The sequence below is a fragment of the Scyliorhinus canicula genome, chromosome 16 (genome assembly GCF_902713615.1).
Source record: "Scyliorhinus canicula chromosome 16, sScyCan1.1, whole genome shotgun sequence".
Classification (NCBI taxonomy): Eukaryota; Metazoa; Chordata; class Chondrichthyes; order Carcharhiniformes; family Scyliorhinidae; genus Scyliorhinus; species Scyliorhinus canicula.
This window is the reverse complement of record NC_052161.1, coordinates 94133132-94151327: the sequence shown is the minus strand read 5'-3', so window position 1 is coordinate 94151327 and position 18196 is coordinate 94133132. Positions and strand designations below refer to the sequence as shown.

The following is an 18196-nucleotide window of genomic DNA, read 5'->3' as shown; positions in this document are numbered from 1 at the left end:
TGAGCAAAAGTGAGATCTTCCCAGTACACCCGCAAGGGGGGGGGGGCAGCACTAAAGGGGCTGCCGTTCAAACAAGCCCGACATAAATTCCGCTACCTGGGGATCCAAATAGCCCATGACTGGAAAGGGATCCACAAATGGAACCTCACCAGCCTGACGGAGGAAGTTAAAAAGGACCTGCAAAGATGGAACACACTCCCGCTCTCCCTCGCGGGGAGAGTTCAGATGATCAAAATGAACGTACTGCCCAGGTTCCTCTTCCTGTTTAGATCCATTCCGATCTACATCCCCAAGGCCTTTTTCAAAGCGCTGGACAAACTCATCATGGCGTTCGTATGGGGGGGTAAAAATGCTAGGATCCCAAAGAAGGTCTTACAAAAAACAAAAACCAGGGGAGGGTTAGCCCTCCCAAATCTACAATTCTACCACTGGGCAGCAACAGCCGAGCGAGTAAGGGGATGGATCCAGAAGCCAGAAGCTGAGTGGGTGCGTGCGGAGGAGGCCTCCTGCATGGGAACCTCCCTCCGGGCCCTCGCCACGGCAGCACTCCCATCCCCACCCAAAAAACACTCCAGCAGCCCAGTGGTGACAGCCACCCTCCAATCCTGGAACCAACTGCGGCAGCAACTTGGCCTGACCAAAATGTCGAACAGGGCTCCCATCTGCAACAACCATAGGTTCAAACCAGCACTGACCGACGCCACCTTCAAAAGGTGGAGGCAGGACGGGGGGACACTGACAGTCAGGGACCTATACACGGACGACAGGATCGCAACACTGGACGAACTGACAGAGAAATTTCAGCTAGCTGGGGGGAACGAGCTACGGTACCTGCAGCTCAAAAACTTCCTACGAAAGGAGACAAGGACGTACCCACAACCGCCACGACAGACACTACTGGAAGACCTACTGGACGCAAGTATCCTAGAGAAAGGGAACTGTAGTGACATGTATGACCGACTGGTAGATAGGGACGACACCGTACTGGACGCAACAAGGAGGAAATGGGAGGACGACCTGGGGATGGAGATAGGGTGGGGACTCTGGAGCGAAGCACTGCATAGGGTCAACTCCACCTCCACGTGCGCAAGGCTCAGCCTGACGCAACTAAAAGTGGTACATAGAGCCCACTTAACAAGAACCCGTATGAGTAGGTTCTTCCCGGAGGTGGAAGACAGATGTGAACGGTGCCAAAGAGGCCCGGCCAACCACGCCCACATGTTCTGGTCTTGCCCCAGACTCGTGGAGTACTGGACAGCCTTCTTCGAGGTTATGTCCAAAGTGGTGGGAGTGAGGGTGGAGCCATGCCCGATAGTGGCGGTCTTCGGGGTTTCAGAACAGCCAGATCTATTCCTGGGGAGGAGGGCGGACGCCCTTGCCTTTGCCTCCCTGATCGCCCGCCGTAGAATCCTGTTTGGCTGGCGGTCAGCAGCACCGCCCAGAGCTGCGGACTGGCTGTCCGACCTCTCGGAATCTCTCCAAATGGAGAAAATCAAATTTGCCATCCGAGGGTCGGACGACGGCTTCCACAGAACGTGGGAGCCATTCATGCAACTGTTCCGGGACCTATTTGTGGCCAATGTACAAGAGGAAGAATAGTCGGGGGAAGGTAGCGGGAGGGGGGGGGGCTACAGGTTCGTTACGGGGGTTCGATGGCTAGCTAAGGCCCAAAACCAAACTAAATAAACATGTTGAGGGGGGGGGGGGGGGCGCAGTTACTACTACGAAGATGCTTACCTGTAAATATGTATGTTAATTTTTGCGTGTTTGTTTTTTTTTCTCTCCTAACAATTTGTAATTTGTTCAATATAAAATATGAAAACTGAATAAAAACATTTATAAAAAAAAAACCTGTTAGACTTTAACCTGGTGTTGTAAGACTTCTTACTCTCTCTCCAATCCACGATTAAAACTTGAATTGTTAAAATATTTCTCTTTCTACCTGCCATCTATTATACCAAACCCTTCAATTCTACCTTAAAATGTTATATGTTTGTCCTTTTAATCAGGTAATTGTAAAACCAAATGGTTTGATCGTGATAACCCATCAGGAAATGGAGATTATGAAGATCTCATGAGTCTCCAGAAAGACTATCCTGGTGAAATTTGCAGTGATCCTATTGCCTGTGAAGTGGAGACAACATCAGGAATTCCAGCTTCAAGCTCTGGAGACAACATCGCACCGTAAAAACCTGTTCTGATATTTCATGCTCGTTTTGAAACATTATTATTGTATAAATTGATCTAGAAAATAGAAAATCACAGTTTTGTATCTTTGTATTAATCAGGTGCACCATTTCCTCTGGATTTGTTTGTGCAAACCAAGACCAAAAGGACAGGAGCTGTGAAGATTACAAAATACGATTTATCTGCCCTGAAGCATTTTGTGAGTATTGGTCACTTGTAAACTTTGATTTTTTATCTTCTACTTTAGAAATAATAGCTCTACATACAGTTGATGCACCATCAATTGGACTCGAGACTCGATGAAGTTCCAAATGTTAGGCTTTAATCGACTAGTTTTGTGCCCGGTGGTCGACTACAGAGAAAGGCCAACCGCCTCATCCATTGGGTTCTTATACCCCGCCTCATAGGCGGGGCTACTTGCCTCTCGACCAATCGGTGAGGGGGGGGGCAGGAGTAAGAGGCGAGAGGGGGGCTGTCGGACTGGTGGAATGACTGGAGAGAACGAGACGACCGAGGTGAATGGCGGCTGCCCACTGGCTCGTGACGACTGTCCAAATACCGTAAACAATGATGGCAAAATCGAATAATGAACAATAATGACAAAGATGAAGAAAACAAAATTGTGCAACTTGTGCATTAGAACTCCAGATAACGTGAGGAGTCCGATAAAATTCCAGTGGAGCATCAGATTGACTCGATCAGTCTGTCGGGCGCCCTTGATGTTCTGTTGGACCGTCGCAGTGGTGCCGGTGATGTAGGGCCGGTGACCGTCCTTGACTCCGGGAGCATCGGTCATGATCCCGTGTCCATACCCCGGGTCAGAGCTAGATACGCTTTGGTCGTGGAAGGGGGTTCCTGTGCGCTGGGTTGCGGGGGCTCCGAGGGGGGATTGGAACTGGAAGGAGGGTGTTGATATGGGGGGGAAAGGCCACACGCCGACGGGTGCCAGGTCTCGAAAGGAGGCCGTGTCCTGCCGATCGTCAGGATACTCCACGTACGCGTACTGCGGGTTGGCGTGGAGTAACTGGACTCGTTCAACCAATGGGTCGGACTTGTGCACCCGCACATGCTTCCGGAGCAAGATGGGCCTGGGGGTGGCCAGCCAGGTCGGGAGCGGGGATCCTGAGGACAACTTCCTAGGGAAAACAAGACGACGTTCATGAGGCGTTTGGTTTGTGGCAGGGCAGAGGAGAGACCGAATTGAATGGAGGGCGTCGGGGATGACCTCTTGCCAGGGGGAGATAGGGAGATCTCTGGACCGTAGGGCCAGTAGGACGGTCTTCCAGACTGTGCCATTCTCCCGCCTGACCTGCCCGTTACCCCGGGGGTTATAACTGGTCGTCCTGCTAGAGGCGATGCTCCTGCTGAGCAGGAATTGATGCAGTTCGTCGCTCATAAAAGGAGGGCCCCCGGTCGCTGTGGATGTACGCTGGATAACCGAACAGGGAGAAAATGGAGAGGAGGGCCTTGATGAAGGTTGTCGTGGTCATGTGGGATGGCGAAAGGGAAGCGGGAGTACTCGTCAATAACACTTAAGAAGTAGGTGTTGCGGTTGTTGGAGGGGAGGGGACCCTTGAAGTCTATACTAAGACGTTCGAAAGGGCGGGACGCCTTTACTAAATGCGCTTGCTCGGGGCGGTAGAAGTGCGGTTTGCACTCAGCACAAATGTGGCAGTCCCTGGTCATGGTCCTGACTTCCTCAATGGAGTAGGGCAGGTTGCGGGTCTTGATAAAGTGGTAGAAGCGGGTTCCCCTTGGATGGCAGAGGTCCGCGTGGAGGGTGCGGAGGCTGTCGATTTGCGTGCTGGCGCAGGTACCGCGGGTCAGGGCATCAGGAGGCTCATTGAGCTGGATCCGTGTCGTCGTCGTGGCGAGCGTGCGTGGTCGCGACTGGTCGAGGGTGATTGCAGCGAGTCGTGGCGGGAGGTGCGGGTCTTCTTCGTTTGTGGAGTAGTCGCTGGTGGGGTCCTCTGTGCTGGTCCAAAATGGCGGCACCCGTCGGCCGCACGTGGAGTCGGGGCCCCAAGATGGCGGCGCCCAGGACCCACACGTGGAGTCAGGGCCCCAAGATGGAGGCGCCCGGGATCCACACATGGCGTCTGGAACCCAAAATTGCGGCACCCGTAGGTCCCTCGTGGTGGCTGGGGGCAGGGGCAAAGGGGTCCATGTGTCGCTCGTGGTGGCTGGGGGCAGGAGGGTCTGTGGGTCGTTCGTGGTGGCCGAGAGCGGGGGCAGCGAGGCCCGTGTGCCGCATGGCGCCCTGGGGGAGCGCGCGACGACGATCTGACTTTGATTGGCAGGCCACAGCATAGTGACTCTTCTTACCGCAGCTCTTACACACTGCGGAGCGGGCCGGACAGCACGGGCGGGGGTGCTTGGCCAGGCCGCAAAAGTAACAGCGGGGCCCTGTGAACTTATCGGGGCGTCCCGCAGCGCAGGCCTGGGAGGGGTTGGAGTTGGCGGAGGACGGGGGTGGGGGAGGGGGGGTTATTGCATGTCACGATGCCCAGGGGGCTGCCGCGTGGCTGGGGGCGTATGCGTGGGCGTTTCGGTCGGCAACCTCCAGAGAGGATTCGAGGGTCCGTGCCTCAGCAAGGCTTAGAGTGTCTCTTTCCAATAACCGCTGGCGTATCGAAGATGACTGCATGCCTGCAACGCAGGCATCCCGGATCAACAGTTCCATATGTTCTGCAGCAGTAACTTGTGGTCAGGCGCAATTTCTCCCTCGGGCCACGAGGGCCCGGTAAAACTCGTCGAGGGACTCACCGGGGAACTGTTGCCGTGCATAGACTTGGTTAACGAGTCGGAGAAAGTGTCCTTTCAAGAGGTCCATAGCCGCGTCATAGTCTTGCTCGTCCTCTATCATCAAATAGACGGCGGTGCCCACGCACGAGTGGAGGATGTGGAATTTTTGCTCCATGGTGAGTTCGCTGTCTGCGGTGGTGAGGTAGCTGTTAAAACACGCCAGCCAATGTTTAAAGGTTGCTGACGCGTTTGTAGCATGCGGGCTTATGTGGAGGCAGTCAGGTTTGATTCGAAGCTCCATTCAAAATTCTAGTCAATTAAATTGATGCACCGTCAATTGGACTCGAGACTCGATGAAGTTCCAAATGTTAGGCTTTAATCGACTAGTTGTGTGCCTGGCGGTCGACTACAGAGAAAGGCCGACCGCCGAGTCCTTCGGGTTCTTATACCCCGACTCGTAGGCGGGGCTACTTGTCTCTCGGCCAGTCGGTGAGCAGTCATATGACTAGTCTCAACCAATCAGCCGAGAGGCACATGACCGGCCTGAGCCAATGGGCAGCGAGTGCTCTGCACCAATGGCAGAAAGGTACCTTAAAGCTCCTAGTCATACCACCACAACAGTGATGTAATTTTCAGAGAGTTTCTTAAATCCACTTTCTTAAAGTCTGCTCTAATGATTCATCCTCCCACGGCTGTGCCAGGAAATTAATTTCTGGAATCAGGAGGAGGCTGCAGGATGTGCCTCTTAGAAGGAAGGCTTTCTCCCTCCTATATCCAACTGTGGCAGTTTGTAAACCCAAACAGCTTTACTCTCTACTGACCAGAAAGCACAGCTACCTGTTTGCGATTAACTCATTTTTAGAGGAGTCAGTAACCCAATATCAAAAATGGGTCCCTTCCACAGAGCAACATGAAATACTTCAGACTTGTATCGAGGTGAAAACACTAATTAGTTATCCCTGACATCAACTTTCATCTTAGAAGTAAAGGAACAACTCACAGTACAACTGTTTACAATAACTACAACACCTTTCTGGACTTTGGGAATTCAAGAGTCTACTCATTGGGTGGAATTTTTTCTGAAAAAATTACAAAGTATCCTATTTGGTGAGAAAATCAGTGCAATTTCATCTGGACTGCAGTTTTCAGGCACTTAGAAGGATGTTTTATTCCCCACATGAAAAACGCTGTGCATGAGATGCAAAATGTCTGATTTGCCTGCCCTGGGGGAGTGGGCGAGGGAGGGGATCATCTAAGCACTTCAATAAAGCTGCATTTAAACAGCTCCACAGCACTTGCTGTCTTTCAAGCCAGGTGGATAGCAGTAAGGAAACCAGCTCCTTGATTCGCATAGGGTGCCTAATCCATATGCTGGATGCCATGGAGAAGAAGCAGGCCACAATATACCATTGGGTTGGCAGGAGATCCTCTAGCAGGGTGTCAAATCGTGCCTGGGGCACAGGTCACTGCCAGCAGCCTGACCAAGAGATTGGGTGTACAATGCAGAAAAAGATGAATGCAGAAAGTGACCAGGGGCTAGGCTGGCCGCGTATCAGTCAGCTTAAGTGCTCCCTCTCTCAACTTTGCAATAAAGAAGAGGGCCTACGCTGAGAATGACGTGGGCCAGTGAGAGAAAAGATGAGCCACTCCATTTTCATCCAGATGACCAATGTCAAATGGATTCTGTGTAGTACAAACCCTCGGCAAGGACATATACTAATACCATGTTCCTTGCCTGGAAAGAACATTACCCAAAGAGCTAGGCCAATCCACCAGCAGTTCCACTGCCCACCCTCGACACCACCTCGGAGGAGGACACAGAGGTCATAGCTATTACCCGCACCATCCACTTTCGCAGAGACACACACCTCGGTGAGATATTGCAAAGCCGTGGACAAGTCCATGGTCAATTCCAGCCTCATTTGAGACGGGGTCGCAACACATCTGAATTAACCAATAATTCTTAGAAAAATAGCCAATGGGCGCGATTCTCCGATGCCGCGCCGAGCGGGCCGCGCCAGTTTTTCACGCAACGCCGTTCCGACGCGCTCCCGCTATTGTCCCAAACGGCCAAATGTGTTCCATCGTGTTTCGCGCGCAAAAACACGGAGAATCACCCGATGCACCCAAAATGCCGATTCTCCGGCACCCCCGCTATTCTCCGGCCCGAAGTCCCGACGGCGTGACATCAGGTCACGCCGTCGCCGTCCACACCTACTTTTTAAAGTCGACAGCCAGTCGTGATGGCTGACGAGCAGTGAGGAGGTGAGCGGACCGTCCCGGAGTCTCCGCAAACTGAAGAAGGCATCCCCGAGAACGCAGCGGCCAGTGGGGGGCAAGAGAGTGTGTAGTGGGAGGATGTGGGGAGAGGGAGAAGTGGGGGGGGGGGGGGAAAGAGAGGGAGAAGTGGGAGGGGGGGGAGAGGGAGAAGTGGGTGCGGGAGGGAAGAGAGGGAGGAGTGGAGGGGGAGGGAAGAGAGGGAGTAGTGGAGGGGGGAGAGTGAGTAGTGGAGGGGGGGAGGGGAGAGAAGGAGTAGTGGAGGGGGGAGAGTGAGTAGTGGGAAGCAGGGGGGAGAGTGAGTGAGTGGAGGAGGGACGGGGAGAGGGAGTGGAGGTGGGACGGGGGGGAAGAGGGATTGAGTGGAGTGGGTCATCCACCCCTGGCTGCCACATCTCAGCCGCCCTGTCATGGCAGGACGGTGACGAGCACACGGCCACTGGTTGCCCTGTGGCTGATGGGCACATTCCACTGACGCACCGGTGAGGAGGATGTGTTGTTAACTGCCCGTTGGATGCAGAAAGTGACCAGGGGCTAGGCTGGCCGCGTATCAGCAGCGCGACCAGGCCACCGGGACAAATAGGTATCCCGTGGCACGCGGCTGCCGAGTTGTCGAATAACCTCCATCTAACATGTCGTTTCTCTGCCCCCCACCACCCTTCTGTAGGTGACCATAATGTATTCGAACCGAACGGCTATGTTCAGCGCAGTGGTTGGGGCCGCTGCACTGCAGTTGGACATCCAGCAGCGCCCCACAGTGGATGCAGGGGCAGCTGCCGCGGAGTGGCCCATCGTCGAGCAGCATGGGGGGGGGGGGGGGGGGGGGGGGGGGGAGGAGGAGGAGGAGGAGGATGAGACATTGATGGTGGAGCCAGGGCGCCAGAGACGACGATCGAGGCCTAGGGTGTACCGTGCCCAGATCTCTTTCGAGACACTGCCGGACATCACCTGGAAGAGGAGACTCCGGTTGAGCATAGAGACGGTCGCACATATCTGTCACCTCATGGCGCACCTCGCCCCACGTGGAACGGGAGGAGGACACGCGATCCCGGTTGCCGTCAAGGTGACGGTGGCACTTAGCTTTTACGCTACCGGCTCTTTCCAGTCTCCGAGCGGGGACCTGTCCGGGATATCGCAGGCATCGGTGCACAGGTGCATCCGGGATGTGACCGACGTCCTGTTTGCTATCGCCGACCGCTACATCACCTTTCCCGAGGACCGAGCAAACCTGCTCTGTCCGCTGCTCACCCAATGCACCAGGAATGGGACGGGGGGAGGCGGAGCATTCAGGGGCATCCCGTGATGGAGTTAATGGGACGGTCCCCAGAACCTCCTTCTTCCTCGGGGAGCCCAGTGGCCCCCGGGCCTCACTGTGGGACGGAGGTGCGAGCGGGGAGTTGCCCCGCCGCCCCGCCGACACCTGGCGCTGCCAGTCCTGGAGGCCTGCAACGGTATCAACCAGGGTCTGAAGGTTCGCTGAGACAGAGTCCAGGGAGTGAGACATTCCCATCAGGGACTGTGCGACCTCAACCTGTGATTGTGCGACGCCATCCAGCACGTGCGTCAGGCGGTCGATGCTCTCTGCGACTGACTGCTGGGACTGTGCCATGGCCTGCTGGGACTGGGCCATGACCTGGTGAGACTCGGCCAGGGCCCATAACGCGCCGGCAATGTCATGTTGGCTCTGGCACATTGCTGCCTGTGAGAGGGCAACCCTCTCCAGGGCCATGGATGACGCGTGCACATTAAGCCCAACGCCTTGCATAACCTGACCCATGGCCAAAACTGTTTCACCCATTGCCTCGACCGCGGACGCCACCCGTGCGGTGTCGGCCTGGGTGGCTGCCATGAGCGGCACCACTCCCTGCTCCTGGACGCGGTTGGACCCCTCTAACTGTGTCTGCAGCTGCTGGAAGACGGCCCTCATCCCGTAATTGTGTCCCTGGGTTTCAAAATGCATCGACTGTGCAGGTGGGTCGAGTAAATCCAGGAACCCGGTAAACGTCTGGCCGCCAGCTGGATGCTGGGCCTGGGCTGCCCTCCGACCGTCCAGCCCCTTGGCTGCTCCGACCTCCACCTGCTGTACCGGCTCAGCTGTGTGGTGCACACCAGACCGTGACCCAGGAGCCTAATCACTTAATTGCCTAACCGAGGTGAGTGCCTCTGGGATGGTGGATGGTGTAGGAGACAGCAGTGCCGCAAGCTCTAGGTCCTCGTCTGTCAAAAAATCGGGAGTGTCCTGGTCCTAGTCATATCCCAGCGCAGGGCGCGCGCGGCCCATGTCTGGTTCTGCGTCAGGTGAGTCTGTTGACTGCGTCGCTGTCCTCTGTGCGTTCTGCTCGAGAGTCCCGGATTTGCAGAATGGCACTCCTGGCTGACCTCCTGCCACCCTCTGGCATGCGGCCCTGGGTGCAGTGGTCGTCGTGGATGTTCACCTGTGTGTGTCACCAGACGGCCCTGGACGTTCGTCAGCATGCCCTAGGGAACAGAATAATACAGGGTTAGTTAGACACGCTCGGCCGGGCGTAGGATGGTCCAGTGGGTAGAGTCTGAGGGCACAGAGGATGGGGGTCCAGTGGGTAGAGTGTGAGGGGACAGTGGATGGGGGGTCCAGTGGGTAGAGTGTGAGGGGACAGAGGATGCGCTGGGGGGAGGGGGGGGGGAGGGTTATCATGCAGTGTTGTCTCACTTGGTTCTGCACCTCCAACCTTGCATTGCGTGACCTCCCGGGTGGCAGATTCCCCCAGCAAGGTCCAGTGCCCTCTGCTCGAACACTGTCAGGGGGTGCATAATGGGTGAACCCCCTCCAGTTCCGTTGCACTCCCAGCTGTTGTAAGCAGTCTTGTTCTGTTGGGGGGGTGGGGGGGGGGGGCATAGATAGCTCATCACAATTCGGCAGGTATAATCAGGGCGTTCAGATATTGGCTCAGGTTGGGAGGAAAGTTGCAGCTACACCATGGCATCTCTCCAGGGGGTCACAGCGCTCATGTGGGTCTGTGACAACTTTGTTAACCACCCTCCTCTCACTCTCGCCCCACCCACCCCCTCCCCCTCGTGCCAGGGGGGAGGTGGGTGATGGGGGAGGTGGGTGATGAGGGACATGGGGGGGATGGTTGTGATCCGGGGGCACTCTCGTGGCACTTACCCTGGCACTTACTCTGGCAGCCGTGGTGAGGTCGTGGAGCTTCTTGCGGCACTGCTCCCCAGACCGAGGGGTCTGCCCCACAGCACTGACTGCCGTGCCCACCTCACGCCAGGCCCGTCGCATAACCCTGGAAGGGTGGCGATGCCCTCGTCTTGGGCAGATGATGCCCCTGCGCTGCTCCACCTCATCGAGGAGAGTCTCGAGGTCTGTATCACGGAACCTCGGGGCGGCCCTCCATGGCTCCGACATTTTCACCCCCTCCCTTGTTGTTGTCGCTCGTGCCCTTTCACGACGCGGAGCGGCGTCATTCGGGCGTCGCGGGCTTCAGACGTCCCGTCCCGTTCCCCCCCCCCCCCCCCCCCGTTTCCCATGGCTCCTATCCTAGCCCATTTCCGGGGCCAGAATTGATCGCGAGCGGGGCCGTTTCGCACCGTCGTGGAACTCGGCCGAGTTCACGACGACCTTCCCAATACGGCATTGGAGAATCGCGCCTAATGTCTTTGGGTCCTGACAGCCCAATAATTAGTCACCAAGTTTCTTAATGTAAACTCAATTACTGTTTATCAATTATAATGTAATGTGCAGCAAATGCAACTTGTTAACTATTATCTAATTCCCCACTTTGATTTGCCCCCACCCTGTATACACACACACACACACAAAACATAGGCAAAGAGGAGGAGGCGGTGAAAATCATAAATAAACGTTGGTGGTTTTGAGCATCTTTTTCCGCTTCAAAATTTGCTTTCAGTCTGGAGGTTTTTACTGTAGATTCATTCAAGACTCTGTAGATTCAGAAATACAGCACTTACAGCCCTTTGGAGAGAGAGAGGGCAGGTCCTTGTCTTTTTTGCCGCCTGTTTTGGTCACCCTGTAGATTCATTAATTCAGGTTCTCTGCAGCTCCAGACATACTGCACCCAGCCTTTCGGAGAGAGAGTGAGATTGAGAGAAAGCAGGTCCTGGTCTGTGTATCTAGGACTCAACTGCTCCCCGACGTCTCCGAGAACCACCCCACTGGGATAAGATCCAATAGTTACCAGGCAGAGTAAGAATTTTTTGGCCAATTCATTAGCCACCAGTTAATCTATGGAACCAAGTCACACCCCATCTCTCTCTCTCTCGTGCCGCAAAGTCTCCTGTTCAAAGTAGCAAGTGTTCTCTCCTGTAACTTCTGAATTCCTCACTTGTATCTTTATGTCCATTAATCATCCATGGATCAAAATTGATAATGGCAAAAGAAAGGGGAAATTAGGGAATAAACAGGAAGAACTTTACAGGGCGAACTCAGCAGGCAGGAATCTGGGTCACTTTCTGGTGAGTACCACACTGCTTCTGATGCACATCAGGTGGAGGTAGGAACGTCCCAGTGATCAGACACTCTTGGATCCCAAACTCAGCTGTGCCCAAGTCAGGTGCCGGGCCTCTGGACTCATCTCTCAGCTGCTGAAAATGCAAAGGTAGAGCCAGGAATATCAGGAAGGGGTGTCAGTCACACTCGTGTGACTGCAAAGCCGAATGGAGAAGTCCCTAAGCCTTCTGCTGCAGGAGATGTTGCTGGCAATGCACCCAGGCCAAACTGCAAGGGTGGCACAGCAGTGGAATGCCTTGGGCAAGTTGTCAGATCCATGATGGGAGAACTCCAAAGTATGGCTCAGCCTAAGGAACATGTCTGAGGCCTTCAGCCGTATGGCCCGGACAATGATAGGCCTCCAGTACCAGCAGCTTTTGGAGCTCAATGATGTTACCCCTCACTCTCATGGAGTAACCCAGGGGCCCTCGAGCACCATGAAGGAGGAGGATCCTTTTGAGTACATCGCTGGGCATTCCACCCAAGAGACCCTGGATAGGACCAGCCAATCTGAATTCCCACCCCACTTTCTGAGACCGGCACAACTCAGAGGCAGCAGGCAGAACAGGTGTGGCAGTGCCACCCGAAAGTAGGCCAAGGCCATCTGAGTCCCAGCCCAGGAGGATGTTCACCAAGAGCATTTCAGGAAACTGGGCCTGGAAGGGAACAAGTCGCCTCCACCTCTGATATGCTTCCTGGAAACATACCCAGAGATAGTGGGAGGGTAGGAAAGTCAAAGGAATTTTAGGGGCACACATGGGCAAGGGTGAAGTAAGGCAGTGTTAGTTGAGGGCAATTCTCACTTGTAAAATCTACATGTCACTGACTTAAACATTACTGTTCGTCACTTAACGCCCCAGTCTTCAGCCCTCCTCTTCGTGTCATAGTGCTTCTCACCATCCGGACATAGCTGTTCTCACTGGCCCTCCATGCCCACCAGACAGCTAGTGGGGCTAATGTTTAATTCACAGTGATAGGGCTCAAGCATGATTCAGTGAACCCTAGACCCTTTCCCCTAATCCCCCTCTCGAGGAAAGGGACAAAGGAATGTAGGGCAGAACCTCACTCAGATGGGGAGTCAGCGTGCCGGCAGCAGATAGACAGGAGTCGAACATAATCAGTAGCTGGGGAGTATCACAGACCATTTGTCACTGCGCGTCGTCATCACCCTCCTGCATCAACTGGGCATCAGGCACTCAGGGACTCCCCAACCCCAGCACCCTGATGATAAAGATCTCTGTAACCTTCATCGCCTGGTCGCAGAAGGGTCACGACGCCCTGGGAGGTGGGGGAAGATGTCAGATAATAGGTTGGTCCTACTCCATAAAGCAGGAGATGACAAGGGTGTCTCTTGCCCTCCTGCCCAAGCACATGCTCATCGCTGCCTGGCCTCCATACTCCAGACCCTCACTGTCTTCTGCATCGATTTCCTCCTGAACATCCTCCTCATCCAAGGGAACATGCCCGCTTGAGGTCTTCCTCCAGAAGCTCATCGTTCCTCTCTAAAGCAAGGTTATGTAGGAAACAGCAGACCAGTAAAATGCAGGAGGTCATCTGGTGGCTGTGTTGGAGGACCTAAGCAGCCTATCGAGGCAGCAGAAATGCATTTTTAGGAGGCTGATGTACCGTTCTATCATAGATCTGGTGCTACTGCGAGATTTCCCCTGCTCTTGGTGAGTTGCTGAAAGTACATTTAACTGTCTTTGACTGTGAGCTGCCTTTCACTTCACAGCTGGAGACTATTGATAATGAGGAATTGGCCTTCTTAGTTGTGAGAGCACTTCACAGCTTCAGGTTGTGTTTGTTGCTTGATCCTGTTGGTGGCTGCAGGTGCCTGGAGGCTGCTGTTGCTATTTCTTCCTTTTTTATGTAGCCAGAAAAAAGGTTAATTCTTTCTAAGGTACAGATGTCCTTGAACACCAGGCTCAGGGGGACGTACGAGTCCAGAAGGCAATCCGGTTTGAAGCAAGAAACCGCTGCGGGACCTGGTGTGCAATATTTTTCCAAATAAGCAACCTGTTGACTGTGGTGGTATGAATGTGAGCACTGCAGAGCATGGGTTTCCCATTGGCTCTGGCTGGTCATGTGCCTCTCGCCCGATTGGCTGGGACTAGTCATGTGACTGCTCTCCAATTGGTCGAGAGGAAAGTAGACCCAGCCTCTACCCACAATTCACGGCAGTCGGCCTTTCTCTGTAGTCGACCACCGGGCTAACAACTAGCTGATTAAAGCCACAGTTTGGATCTTCATCGTGTCTCGAGTCCAATTGATGGTACATCAATTTAATCAGCTAGAATTTTGGAATGGAGCTACGCATCAAGCCTGACTGCCTCCGCACCAGCCCGCATGCTTCAAATGCGTCTGCAATCTTTAAACACTGGCAAGCGTGTTTTAACAGTTATCTGACAACTGCAGCTGGCAAGCCCACCAAGGAGCAGAACCTCCATGTCCTCCACTCATGCGTGGGCACGGCGGTATACTCAATGATTGAGGACAAAAGTGATTATGATGCGGCCATGGAGATTCTCAAAGGACACTTTCTCTGGCCGGTCAACGAAGTATACGCACGGCATCTCCTGACGACTAGACAACAGTTCCCTGGTGAGTCACTCGACGAGTTTTACCAGGTCCTCACAGCTCTAGGGAGAACGTGCGCATGTCTCCATGTTTCGGCGACTGAGCACATGGAACTTTTAATTAGAGACGCTTACGTTGCTGGCATGCAGTTCCCTTCTATCCGCCAACGAATGCTGGAGTAGAACGCCCTCAGCCTAGCTGAGGCAGGGACCCTTGCAACCTCCCTGGAGGTTGCTGACCTGAACGCCCGCGCATACACCCCCGGCCGCGCGGCAACCCCCTGGACTTTATGGCACGCGCCACCCCCATCCTCCGTGGACCGCGACCCCCCCCCCCCCCCCCCCCCCAAGCCTGCGCTGTGGGTCGCTCCGACAAACTAGCGGGGCCCCGTTGCTATTTCTGTGGCCTCTCCAAGCACCCCCACCCGCACTGCCCGGCCCACTCCGCTCTGTGTAAGAGCTGCGGGACGAAGGGCCACTACGCAGTGGTCTGCCAGACCAAGTCGGTCGCTGCTGTTACGCGCAGCGACCGCGGATCGCCCCCCCAGGGCCCAGCGTTGCGCACCAACCTCTTCGGCCCGCCTCCCAGCCCCCGCAACGGCCCCAAGGTCCTCCCGACCCTCGCTCCCAGCTGCCCTGACCGGCCCGCAGACACCGCTGACACGGCCCCCAGCCGCCACGAGGTTCCCACGGGCGCCTCCATCTTGGGCCCCGGACGCCATGTGTGGGCCATGGGCGCCGCCACCTTGGGGCCCCGGCTCCACGTGCGGGTCCTGGGCGCCGCCACCTTGGGACCCCGATTCCACGTGCGGGTCCTGGACGCTGCCATCTTGGGCCAACACGGAAGGCCCTGCCAGCGATTACTCTGCCACCAAGGAGGATCTGGAACTCTCACCATAACTTGCTTCCATCACACTTGACCAGTCGCGACCACGCACGCTCGCCAAGACTACGACAACGATCCAGCTCAACAGACACAAACAGAGATGCCTGCTGGATTCCGGGAGCACGGAAAGTTTTGTCCACCCTGACACGTTAAGACGCTGCGCGCTCCCCATCCATCCAGTTAAGCATAGGATTGAATTGGCCTCGGGTTCGCACTCCGTCCAAATCACCGGGTGCTGCATAGCAGACCTCACGGTCCAGGGGAGGGTTTTCAAAAACTTCAAACTCATCCTCCCCCGTCTACGCGCTCCGGCACTCTTGGGCCTCGATTTCCAGTGCAACCTGCAGAGCTTGACCTTTCAATTCGGCGGCCCTATTCCTCATCTTACTGTTTGCAGCCTCGCGTCCCTCAAAGTGGACCCCCCTTCCTTGTTTGCTAATCTCACCCTAAATTGTAAACCTGTCGCCACTAGGAGCAGACGATACAGTGCCCAGGACCGGACCTTCATCGGGGCCGAGGTCCAGAGGCTCCTTAAGGAAGGAGTTATTGAGGCCAGCAACAGTCCCTGGCGAGCCCAAGTGCTGGTAGTTCGAACTGGGGAGATTACAGTCAGACCATCAACAGGTTTACACAGCTGGACACCTATCCTTTCCCCCGTATTTCCGACCTGGTTAACAGGATCGCGAAATACAAAGTCTTTTCCACGGTGGACCTCACGTCCGCCTACCACCAGCTCCCCATCCGCGCGAGTGACCGAATGTACACCATGTTTGAGGCAGATGGGCGCCTCTACCACTTCCTCAGGGTTCCATTCGGTGTCACAAATGGGGTCTCGGTCTTACAACGGGAGATGGACAGAATGGTCGACAATCACAGTTTACGGGCCACCTTCCCGTATCTCGATAACGTTACCATCTGCGGCCACGACCAGCAGGACCACGACATCAACCTCCAAAAATTCCTCCGAACCGCAAAACTCCTTAATTTAACTTACAATAAGGATAAGTGCGTGTTTAGCACTGATCGTCTAGTCATCCGTGGCTACGTAGTGCGTAACGGAGTAATAGGCCCCGATCCCGAACGCATGCGCCCCCTGATGGAACTCCCCCTCCCCAACTCCCTGAAATTCCTCAAACGCTGCCTGGGCTTCTTCTCATATTATGCCCAGTGGGTCCCCAACTACGCCGACAAAGCCCGCCCTCTCATCCAGTCCACCTCCTTTCCCCTGTCGATGGAGGCCCGCCAGGCCTTTAGCCGCATCAAAGCGATATCACAAAGGCCATGATGCATGCTATCGACGAGTCCCTCCCATTCCAAGTCGAGAGCGACGCGTCTGACGTAGCTCTGGCGGCCACCCTGAACCAAGCGGGCAGACCCGTGGCCTTCTTTTCACGAACTCTCCACGCTTCCGAAATCCGCCATTCCTCGGTGGAAAAGGAGGCACAGGCCATAGTCGAAGCTGTGCGATATTGGAGGCACTATCTGGCCGGCAGGACGTTTACCCTCCTCTCAAACCTAGTCAGTAGCTTTCAAGTTCGATAATGCACAAAGGGGCAAGATCAAGAACGACAAGATCTTGCGGTGGCGGATCGAGTTGTCCACGAACAACTACGATACCTTGTATCGTCCTGGGAAGCTCAACGAGCCTCCCGATGCCCTATCCCGCAGTACCTGCGCCAGCGCGCAGATCGACCGCCTCCGCTCCCTCCACACGGACCTCTGCCATCCAGGGGTCTCCCATTTTTACCATTTTATTAAGACCCGCAACCTGCCCTACTCCGTTGAGGATGTCAGGACCGTCACCAGGGACTGCCACGTCTGCGCCGAGTGCAAACCGCACTTCTACCGCCCCGAATGAGCGCATCTGATCAAGGCATCCTGCCCCTTTGAACGTCTCAGTACAGACTTCAAGGGTCCCCTCCCCTCCAACAACCGAAACATATTTCTTGAGTGTTATCGACGAATACTCCCGCTTCCCTTTCGCCATTCCCTGTCCCGACATGACCACAACAACCGTCATAAAGGCCCTCCTATCCATCTTCTCCCGGTTCGGTTACCCCGCGTACATCCACAGCGACCGGGGGTCCTCCTTTATGAGTGACAAACTGCGTCAATTCCTGCTCAGCAGGGGCATAGCCTCTAGCAGGACGACCAGTTGTAACCCCCGGGGTAACAGTCAGGTCGAGCAGGAGAATGGCACCATTTGGAAGACCATCCTGCTGGCCCTACGGTCCAGAGATCTCCCTATCCCCCGTTGGCAAGAGGTCATCCCCGACGCCCTCCATTCAATCCGGTCTCTCCTCTGTACTACCACTAATCAAACACCTCATGAACGTCTTCTTGTTTTCCCCAGGAAGTCGTCCTCAGGATCCCCTCTCCTCACCTGGCTGGCTACCCCCGGGCCCGGGTGCACAAGTCCAACCTGTTGGTTGAGCGAGTCCAGTTACTCCACGCCAACCCGCAGTATGCGTACGTGGAGTATCCCAACAGTCGGCAGGATACGGTCTCGCTTCGGGACCAGGCACCCGCCGGCGTGCTGCCCCCTCTCCCCCGATTACACCGTCTCCACCACCGGTCTGGGGTATGGAGACACATCTACGACCGACGCTCCCAGAGGCAAGGACGACCATCGGCCCGACGTCACCGGCTCCACTGCAACGGTCCTCTAGAACACCACAGGCACCCAACAGGCTGATCGTGTCCATCTGATGCGACCATGGGACATTGTTGTTATTCTGTTGCACCTTAAGTAGTAGTAGTATTGTTTGCCACGAGCCAGTGGGCAGCCCACCTTTCTCGATTTTTGCTGCTCATACCACCAGTCCTCGGAACCCCCCTCCCCCTCTTCCACTTACACCCCCCCCCTTCTTTCTCCACAAGGTGTGAATGTGGTGATATGAATGTGAGCAGTGCCATTGGTGCAGAGCATGGGTTTCCCATTGGCTCTGGCTGGTCATGCGCCTCTCGCCTGATTGGCTGGGAATAGTCGTGTGACTGCTCACCAATTGGTCGAGAGGCAAGTAGATCCAG

At 55.2% G+C, this 18196-nt stretch overlaps 1 protein-coding gene across 3 annotated transcripts in view; it reads left to right on the top strand.

The window, feature by feature from the left end:
- The window catches only part of si:dkey-205h13.2, a 367663-nt gene that overhangs the window by 250693 nt on the left and 98774 nt on the right, over positions 1–18196 (top strand). For all 3 annotated transcript variants that reach the window (XM_038773572.1, XM_038773573.1, XM_038773571.1), the window contains 2 exons: positions 2010–2184; positions 2289–2386. In XM_038773572.1, coding sequence (XP_038629500.1) covers positions 2010–2184; positions 2289–2386 — 273 coding nt within the window. The remainder of the gene's footprint in view (positions 1–2009; positions 2185–2288; positions 2387–18196) is intronic.